This window comes from Aptenodytes forsteri, unplaced genomic scaffold (genome assembly GCF_000699145.1).
Source record: "Aptenodytes forsteri isolate BGI_AS27 unplaced genomic scaffold, ASM69914v1 Scaffold372, whole genome shotgun sequence".
Classification (NCBI taxonomy): Eukaryota; Metazoa; Chordata; class Aves; order Sphenisciformes; family Spheniscidae; genus Aptenodytes; species Aptenodytes forsteri.
This window is the reverse complement of record NW_008795404.1, coordinates 148,339-158,483: the sequence shown is the minus strand read 5'-3', so window position 1 is coordinate 158,483 and position 10,145 is coordinate 148,339. Positions and strand designations below refer to the sequence as shown.

The following is a 10,145-nucleotide window of genomic DNA, read 5'->3' as shown; positions in this document are numbered from 1 at the left end:
TGACCTCAGAGTACAGTTATCTCCACTCTTAATAGTATATTTAGGTACCTTCCACTCCGAAATTAGTTTTTCTCTCCCTCAGTATTTGCCTTCAAGTTTTAGGTGCCTTCTTCTGAGCAGTGGACAACAGTTTTGGCCTTATCCCAGCAACTGACAGCACACTGTAAGAAGGGAAATATCCAGAAAATTATCTGGGTGGTAAGCATGACAATTCTTTTGTTCTTTTCTTTCTGAACAGAAGATTATCTGAGTGACCAAAGACAGATAACATCACCCACACCGGTAAGAATATGAGTTCAGACACTTCTGTAGCTTCCTTTAAAAAAACTCTTTAAATCACCTCAGACAGCAGGTCATCCAGCTGATAAGAGAACAGATAGTAGCTGATGGCTAACCTCTATCTCAAGCATGAGTGGATTCATGCACAGTGAGTGAAGTCTCCCTTTTCCCCCCATCCCTCATCCTCAGTGTTGCTTTGATTTATGAAAAAATACAACTCTGAAGTCAGATAACCTTAGTTCTTGAGCACTAAATGAATTTGTATAGAAACCTATCAAATAAACAGGCTTATGAGATATTAGTTTAAAATTGGTATTATCTAAGGTTTAGCATCTACCATCAGTAGGATTTTTTTTTTCCTAATTACTCTTTATAATGAAATATTGAGCACTCCTCAAACCCTCTACATAGTCTAAGTTAACTGACAATGTCAACCATCTATATTGGAATTGAATTAAATTAGTAATGAAGTAACTGTTGCACAAGCCCATTGTTTAGAGTAAGAGAAAAAGCTAGTATTCCACAGATATTGGCATGAAAAGTCTTTGTATTACTACTGCTTCCACACCTGGAATTTGTCTAGTTCTAGGAAAACATTAATCCTGGTTCAACACACAGCAAGTTCACATCCAGAGCAATATGCTCAAACTTTGATGCTGCATTCTCCTTTGGGAGTCTGAATATAGGACTTCAGACAGACTTTTAAAAGATGCCCTCTCATGGTCCAAATCAACCGGAATTTCTCTCTGCCACTGTGCTGCTACTTAAGCTTAACTGAGCACTAAGGAATCAAAGAGAACGGTTTCAAGAACAAAAAGGGAGTCCTGGACTATGTCAGATTTGCCACCCTATGACTGGGAATCTGGGATATCTAAACTTCCTGAAAATAGTATCAGCTTAACCACCCATTTTCTAGAACAGCTACAGAGACCTGCATTCCCTTGTCTACTCCAAGGGAATATTCCAATATTCTGTTAACTGCTACCCAATTTTACATCTGACAGTCAGTTACATGTGGGGAAGATTTGGGGCAGGGAGAAAGGATTTAAACATGGAAAAGAAACAATAGGAGGTGCCCAACTTGTAGGTTTTGTCTCTCATTTTTGTAAGGGGACTTGGGAGAGCAGAGAATACCAACGAGATTAAAGGATTCCTGGGGGTCCATTATGAAAAATAGGGACACGGAGACAGATAGGCACTAGAAGGTTAAGTGAACCCAGGCTTCTAAAAACATGCATGAAGTGACTGGTGAGTCAGAGATAGTGTTATGTCTTAGAAATCAGTTTTTAAAAATACCAGGATCTCCTGATTCAGATCCTTGTTCCAGATACTTTGGGTGGCAAGCTCTGTGAAAGGAGGTAAAAACAAATACAACTTCAAGATATTGTGTGTTTATTAATATACAAAAATAGTCTTCTGGCATTAATACTACTAATTGTGCCCACAAAAAAGCCAACAAGGCCCTAAAGGAAGGAGGACTCACATCAAGAACAGACTCTAATATTAAACGGCAACTTCTCTAGCATGCTTTGGTACCCTAGGGTCTCTCTCTTCATCCTTTAGTCTCAGTGAAAAAAAAAAAAAAGAAATAAATCAATACCCTGATCTCTGTGGTCCCATAAGACGGGGTCTAATTTCAGTGGAGAAACTACTCAGTTGGTGAAAGTCAAGAGGGGACAGGGAGGATGGGACAATCACCTCAGTTCTTAGTAACTGCCCAGTTTTCCATTAAATGTGTAATTGTACAGTAAAATTAAAGTCCTCTTCTGTCTGACTATCCTGATGCGTACCATAATAGCAGAGACACTACTCTCGCATCTCTAGATTTAAGTCCAATTTTCAAGTCATTCCTTTTTCTTCAACTAGGTATTATTTAAGCAAGCTAGGAAACAAAGACTTCTAGTTGGAGACTCCTAACTTGAGGAGCCAATCCTTCTGCTGATGCCAAGGAGTTATGCAGATCTATTAAGCACTGGGCAGGAAAGAATACATCATTTCAGCACTGATCCCTTCAGAAATCTTGGATGATTACAAAAGGCTAATATTCAGAAGTGCCTTTGGAAGTTAGGAACCCAAATTCCATGAAAAGATGAAAAAACTTCTGAAGCCCAGGGTTTTAGAAAAATCTTCCTTTAAAAAAGCGAAGGACAGAGACATTTAGGCTTTCAGAACAAGTTGTTCTTTAAGCTACTAACTCATCTGTCTCTAATGACTGTAGTATCTGGGCATGCATAAGTCCACACTCTACACTGAGAAAGTTAAGTTAAAAAAGACATTTCTTTTTTAAACTATGAGTCATAAAGACAGAGATACAAAGTAATTAGCACAAGGTCATCCTGTACCTGAACTCAGAACCAAAACTTATCATTGAAGTTCCTAGCTCTCATCTCAGCCAGTAACCTATCCTATTTCTATCTTTTAAATAAATACTAACTTCTATTTCCATCCCAACAGAGGCTTATGCATTAGAAGAGAGGGGATTCATTCCTCAGCCACTGGACTCTTAGCAATTGATATTCCAACCAGGCTCTCTGGATTAGGGGCTGCCTTTTTTTTTTTTTTGCTTTGCCACTCTTCAGTATTACCTGCACATACCTTTAAGGTACACCAGATGAAAAAAATTTTTAGAGGCAACGTGGTCCTACAGAGGGATTGCTTCTTCCTTATACCTATGGTTCCAGTTTGCTGAGGCACAAAGGACCACAATGAATTCATGTGTGTAATCCCAGGTGAGCCACCAGCTCAGAAGCACTACTAAAATGCCGACTACATTGTGTGCACACAAAGGGCTTCTCCCCTTCGTGAGTCTTCCAGTGGAGAGTGAGACTGGAGCTGCGTGTGAAACGGTCACCACAATTTGCACACTCAAATATGCGCTCCCCACGGTGTACTGCCTGGTGCCGGGTCAGAGATGAGATGCGGCTGAAGCTCTTCCCGCACTGCATGCACTTGTAAGCCTTCTTTGTCGTGTGGCTACGCTGGTGCTGGAGAAGGTTTGAGCTGCTGCTGAAACTTTTATTGCACACAGTGCACTGATAAGGACCCTGTCCTGGCGAAGTTCTTCCTGAGACCACAATGTCCTGGAATTCTCTCACATTACAGTTTCTCTTCCCAGACATCCCTGTCTGTCTGTCCTCAGAGGGTATTTTCAAACTGGTATTTTGAGACATTTCACCCTTCTGACAACTTAGGTCACCATTTTGGAGTACGTCTTCTCTTAGATCTCCTGATGACAACTTGTGTTCTTCCGTATATCCAAGCCCTTCCTGGTCATGAGTCTCCATTTTTTTCTCCAAGTCTATCAACCACTGCAGGTAAAAAAAAAAAAAAAAATTTAAAAAGTAATTTTCTATTGTCTGCAAATAGGAGACTTAATTCTTTAGTACCTGTACTTTGGAGCTAAGAATAAGCAGAGTAGTATGAAAACACACAATAGCATAACCAAAAATTAGGTTTTGCCACCTCAAGGATGATGAATCTTTTATCCTCAGCTTTCAGAATATAATTTACAGTTGCAGTGAAAGAAATGGTTCTGAGGAACATGGGCAGGAAAACCAGAAAGAGCCAGAAGAGGTTTTGGGGGGGCACAAACTAACTGCCAATTGGCTTAACTATTCCTCCTGAAGTAGCAATTTAAATATGCTTACATATATCACAACCTGAACTGAATCCAAATTGTACAACAACCAAGATCAAGGCTTTCATTGTGCTCGGTACTACAAGAGGGGTAGAAATACATTGGCTTTATGTTTTCTAAGGCATTGATACTATTTTCTATTATCAAAGAAAGAACAGCAATCGTCAAGTTTTAAAGTCGCAAGAGAACATTATGACCATTAAATTTGACCTTTTGCAAAGGACAGGCTTAGAAGACTTAAAATCCAACTCAAATAGACATAGTCTGATTCAACTAATAGTTAAAAACTCAACACAGGAATAACCGAGTTATGCCTATACCTGCATACCTTAGGTATGTGGCAAGCCAAACTGCTTTCTACTTTCTATTCTATAAAAACATGCGAGTTACTCATTTGTGTTTGCCCTAAGGCATTACCAGGCAAGATTTTTTGGGGGACAAACCTGATGGTAGTAAGACCCACTTTTTTTTCTTATGTACTCAAATCCCCTGATTAATGCAAGCTTCCCTCTTTCATCCCCCTCATTTAAACTAAAAGCCTCTCGCTTGAAAGAGCAAAAGGGAAAATGGACTCCATAATTTCTGTTTTCATGTTCTTCTTTGCTGAGGTGCCAGATGTGATAGTGGATTTGCTGGTACAGACACCTGAACTAGGGTTACTAGAACAGCCAGCCAAATGTTAGAGAAGAGCCACCTGATCAGGCCGTATTATGGCTAAATCCTGCACCTGAAGCATCTCCTGCTTTCCATCCCATCCTCAGTATTTTTCCCCGTTCTCCTGTACATAAACCTATGTGCTCCCATCATGTATAGCTTATTACCCATTTCTTGAGGGACCTTCAGTTCTTTAACAACTGAAAGCAGCTTGTATTTGAGTTCTGGTTGCTTGCTTTATCCTGCATCTTTCTGGGCTGGTTGTTCAAAATTAGGCTGTGGCCAGTTAAGCTGAGAGCTGGAAGACTCCCATAACTTCACAGGAGCTACCATCTTCACAGAGGTCACTACAGAGCCTTTAAAGGATCTGTAAGCCTAGAAATAAACCAATCGCCGTAGAGGTATGGCCTTCAAATCACTAGAAGTCATATCAGGTATCCTTGAGAAATAAGTACCCATCTGACCCTGATTCTTCACACTGCTGTGGTGCTACAGAATGGATCAGAGAGCACCACTGGTCACGTATATTCTTACTCCCATTTGACGTAGGCACAGGTGTTTGCCTATGGAGTTGAAATAACGAACTTTAAAATGCCACGTGGGAGGAGCATTCTTTCATCCCAGCACAAAGGAATACACACTGCTTTTCTTCAACTGAATCTACACTGGACTACAAGTCTTTTCTCAGTCTGCTGTGTCAAATTTGAATTAAATTTTAAAGAATGGTGCATTTAAGATCACGGTACTAGCTCCTAGACCTACTGCCAGTAACGTTAAGTAGTTTTAGAGAGTCCAAATAAGGGTTTCTAAGCCAGTACTTCCCATCTCTGTCACTTCCTCCCATGTGCACTCTTGGGAGAATCACTTTGGGAGTTTATTTCCAAGTACTTCCAAGTCCCAATGAAAGTTACTTTTTAACATGTCCTTAAGTCTTTTTGAGCTTCCACTTGTGTAAGGGAGATAACAATCCTTTTACTTTTAGAATGACATTGATGTTGAAATGCATGAATGTTCACCAAGAGTATAGATATGACAGAAATAGGTAACTAATCCGTCATCCGTGCATTTATTTCTTTAATGCAGGAGATTTAAAGTAGAAGATTTAGTTGTATCTTAAATTTGTAAGCAGGAATGGTCATAACGTTTTGTGCAAAGTACTTCTTAACAGAAACCAGAATTTGGTCAGGACAGTCTCAGCATAGTACTCAAACTAGTACAAATAATGCTTTGTTTTCCACAGGAATTTTAGAAAAAGTTTCACTTCTATTTTTTCCTTCACTTTTGGTTATCTTCAGTTGAAGTAGAATAAATCATATTATATTTAAGTTTTCATCAAAGTGCACTTATAGATTTGAGTTACCTAGCTTGCTACTTTGTGACAACCTGTATGCCTGAGCCTTAAAGCCTCTCTCTTTTATTCTCCGAGGCTTCTTCCACATTTCAGCATAACTCATGGCATGCTGAGGTCTCCAGTTCCCACCTGGCAGGTAAAAGGAAAGAAACCCTCTTGTAGGTACTAAGGCTGACCTACTTCACTTTGTGTAAAGTCATGGGGATCTCATGGGTTCCTGTTACTTTCATAGCTCATCCTCATGATTCCGTCACAAAATCCCTCATCAGATTATCAGTCCCTAAAGCTCTGAGCTGTCCCCATGAAAAACTGCAGGTGATGGCACTTTGGGAAAAACTAAGATGGCAGAACTTTAAAGGCCTACTATAGACAAATTATCACTGCAAGAAGGAGTCAAAGGCATGACATTTCTATAGTTTCCCTCCTGCCTTAGGTATAAAACCTCATGTCCAGCCTCTGAGTGGTCCTAGATGGAAACCTTATGCTGGAACAGTTGCCTGGGTGCAGCTACCTGGACCACGTTCCCAGACCCAGCTCTTCTGGCAAGATATGCAGGAACTGTTACAGGATATGCATGCCCTTGATCTGCTCCTTCGTATGTCTCTCTGCCTTCAGCTTATAACTCCAGTTGCATATAAGCCCCACAGGTACCCCCAGCCTACTGGAAGCAGAATTGCCTGAACCACTGGCACTGCTCCTCCACGCTGACACTTTCCGCTTGCACAATTACTGCCTTCACTCTGCTATGATCTCTGCTGTCTGCAGTGTTCAGGTTCCTAGAGAACTATCAGCTATTTCTAGGTGACAAGCAAGCTTTACCCATTCAAAGTTACGCAAATAACCATCACTGAGCTTGAACTATGGCAGCTGCAGATTCTCCCAGGCTGAGACAAAAAGGGTAATGCAAGGTCTGAAAAACCTGCTGGCACTGAGCATCTTGACATTTTGCCATGCCTATGGCATGCCAATGGCTAATTACGCCATTGACATGGATCCTACTTTTCTCAGAAATTAATGACAGTGTCTTGTCAATCCACAAGTTTCCCAGTTTATGTCAGTCTCCTCCCACATTTCAGAGCTAACCCTGCCTCTGTTCTTCATCATTATATTAAAACATACCCTAACTAACTTTCCAGCAACACCATTCTAGTTCTAGCACTACAGCCATGTAGTAGGTAGCCTTTTCTTCCCTACATCCAAACTGTGCAGAAATTGCTGAGCCTTAGTATTTAATACCTGATGAAGATCGATCAAATCTGCTCTTGCATCTCTGAGTCAGCAGCAGCAGGAGAAGAGTATTGATGGACTGGCAAGGGCAACAAAACATATGCACATCAAGAAGCGTCACCCGAATGGGTCACAAAAAAGAAGAATTAAAATAAGAACAATTACATACTTTACTGCTACTACCACAAGCTGGGGGGGGGGGGGGGGGGGGGGACACAAAAAACCCAGAGAAACAAACAGGAATTCCCCCATACACCAATCACCACAAGGCTCTGAAACAACCAGTTTTCACTGAAATCTCATTATCGCTTATCTAGAATTTGTCTTCCTTGGATGTAATCCAAATATAAAGTAGGCGATAATTCTGCAATTTATGAAGCACCATTTACAAGTTGTTAAACTTACACCAAATGAATTTTCATTTAAAAAGCTGAATGCCATACAGTTTATACAACTCATATAATATTTAGTGTATTTCAAAGAACAGTTCACCGTGGAATTCCACAAATATATTTACTATATAAGATTAAAATTCAGCCCTGATAAACTCCATTTTAAAGCTTTTGTCTGAAATAAAGTACATGTTAATAGAAAAGGACAATACATAAAATACAGCACTTTTTTAGTATCTCATTAACGATAATGCAGTTTTACAGTATTTGAACAGCTCTTTCATGAACCCATTAAGTTGTTATTCTGTTTACATAATTCTCATACTACATAACCATAACTTTAAATGTAACACGTAAGAGCAATAAAATTAATAATACATATTTTCTCCTCACTGCTATTTAGAATTTGCATTTTCAAAAAGCTGAGTGCTTTTCCAGCTGCGACAGCTGGAAATCAATTAATACCAAACTGTCAGAGTCAAGAAACTGAGATAGTGGATCTTCAGTCTCCACCAGTGTGGCAGCTCTTATGAGCTCAACTTTGGAAAATATATAAAAACTGTTGGACAGCAAATACCATCACTTGCACTAGCTATAGAATCCTCTATTACCAACTGCAAGTCATATTTAAAAATACAGTATGTTAAAAATACGGTATGTTATGCTATCTCAGCCTTCAAAAGGAAGGCATGCTTAGCACACTACTGCAAGAGCTATCTTAAGGCAGACGCATGCGAGTCCTACGGTGGAGGGAAGCACATGTGGGTGCACTGGCAGAATGGAGACAAAATGATTTTGAAACTCTCCAAGTTTTCTGACTTCAAGAAAGAGCTACTTTCTACACGATTTGACCACACATTTACTCTCCTTTTATAGGCTGTGTAACTACATCCACAGTATGCCGTCATAGTAATTTATTACAGCACACTGTAAGTACCACAGCATTAAAACTGGAGTCTTTAGAAACAAGCAGAGAGACCAGGAGCCGCTGGGACTCGCCCCACTGCCCCCTCACCCGCCGCCTGCCCGGGGTCAGGGGACATGGAGGGGCTGCCACCCCTGCCGCCCACTCGTCCCACCTCTGGAGGCATTCGTGGCGCCGCCGGGAGAAACTGCCTCCACCTCGGGTTTCAGCCCAACCTGGGTTCCTTAGGCTGGAAACAGGTGCTGTCCCTCAGACAGGCGTACTAAAGCGCCAAGTGGTGGATGCGACAGGAAAACGGGAGGCGCCAAATCCCCCTTCGTGTTGTTCGTCTGGGCCTAAGAATAATAGCGCAAACTGCTTACCCAGGTCACGTTTCAATTCTGCAGGGATTCCCGCCTTGAAGGAACCATTTTGTGTCCCAGGCAGAAAACGTAAGGCCGTGGCAGACCTTTCAGCAACTCCGGAGGGCTAATTACACAACTCCGGAGTTGTGCAATTACCTGTTAGGCAAGAGGTCGGAGTCCAGGGCCTCCCTAGAAATTTTTCTGTTTTGTAGCATGTTACTGCGTCTCCTCTCCGACTCCTCCTGGCCCCAGGCACTGTGGGAAGGCAGACCTGATACTTTGAAAAAGCGGCTGAAAAACAGAATCCTGTTTCTAAGCCCAGTCAAGTTCCTCAGTCCCCTCTTCATGTTCTGCTGCTGCCCGGACAAACCTTTCATTCTCAGTTCGCTATTGAGATTTCACCTCAGTAAAGAGGGAAATCCAGGCCTTGATGACACACACTCTCCCACCCAAGTAGAACAATAAAGGGCTGCCTAAACTAACAAAATGCTCTTAGCTCCCCCCCCTTATTAGTCCGGCCAGACATTCAATGCCCCCACTGCAGGTTTTTTCTTTACGGTGGACAAAGCTTAGGCCACAACAGAAACACTGTAGGGTATGACAATCCATTCACAAGAGCTTCCCAAAGAGATTTCTTAACCCTGACAGAAAAACTATAAGGGGGGGGGAGAGAAGGAAAAAAAAAAAAAAAAAAAAAAAGAGAAAAAAAAAAAAAAGAGAGCACCGACACCCACCGACTGAGTGCTCTCTTTAAGAGTTCAAATAAAACATATGCAGCGCTTACAAAAAACAAACATTCCCAACTCTGTAACACCACCACTGGGAGCCCTATTCAAACACATTCAAAATGTTATGAATCCTTCCACATCTTGTGCCACACTTGGCAAAGCTTTTCGCAGCTTTTAGGTGTCTTGTCCATTGGTACCATTCACACACGGAACCGGGTACAGGACTCGGAGTCCCACCTAACTCCACGTTAGCAGAAAAGCGAAGCATAGCAGTTAATTCCCGACGGTGTGAAGCACACAGAAGGAGCAAGACAAACAGATACAGCTGTCTACAAATTGTGTTAGAACACATAAAACGTTCCTACAAATGAATATATGGACATATGTATATCAGTTAAAAAGTTAGAGATTAGTGTGATGGGAGTGACAAAGGAGGCCACTTTTGAACTTTCAAGCTAAGCCTTACAAAATTCCTTCACGACGAGCACACTTACTGCTGACGGCCAATTCCCACACAATATTAAGCACCGTCACTACAAATACAAACCCCTGTCTTTACCCGCTCTGTCCCAGGCTGGCTGTGAGCACACCGTCCCGCGGCCTGCGGG

At 41.5% G+C, this 10,145-nt stretch overlaps 1 protein-coding gene across 1 annotated transcript; it reads right to left on the bottom strand.

The window, feature by feature from the left end:
• Nucleotides 1-2,852: 2,852 nt before the first annotated feature.
• Nucleotides 2,853-7,263, bottom strand: LOC103900093 (gastrula zinc finger protein XlCGF49.1-like). Its single transcript, XM_009280684.1, has 2 exons — nt 7,158-7,263; nt 2,853-3,587 (listed from the first exon to the last, which is right to left on the bottom strand). The coding sequence occupies exon 2, from the start codon at nt 3,561-3,563 to the stop codon at nt 2,991-2,993; it is 573 nt and encodes a 190-aa protein (XP_009278959.1). The 5' UTR covers nt 3,564-3,587; nt 7,158-7,263; the 3' UTR covers nt 2,853-2,990.
• Between the last annotated feature and the right edge of the window lie 2,882 nt (nt 7,264-10,145).

What these genes read in the sequence shown, in the direction of transcription:
- LOC103900093 (XM_009280684.1), bottom strand. Translation starts at nt 3,563, where the DNA reads ATGGAGACTCATGACCAGGAAGGGCTTGGATATACGGAAGAACACAAG.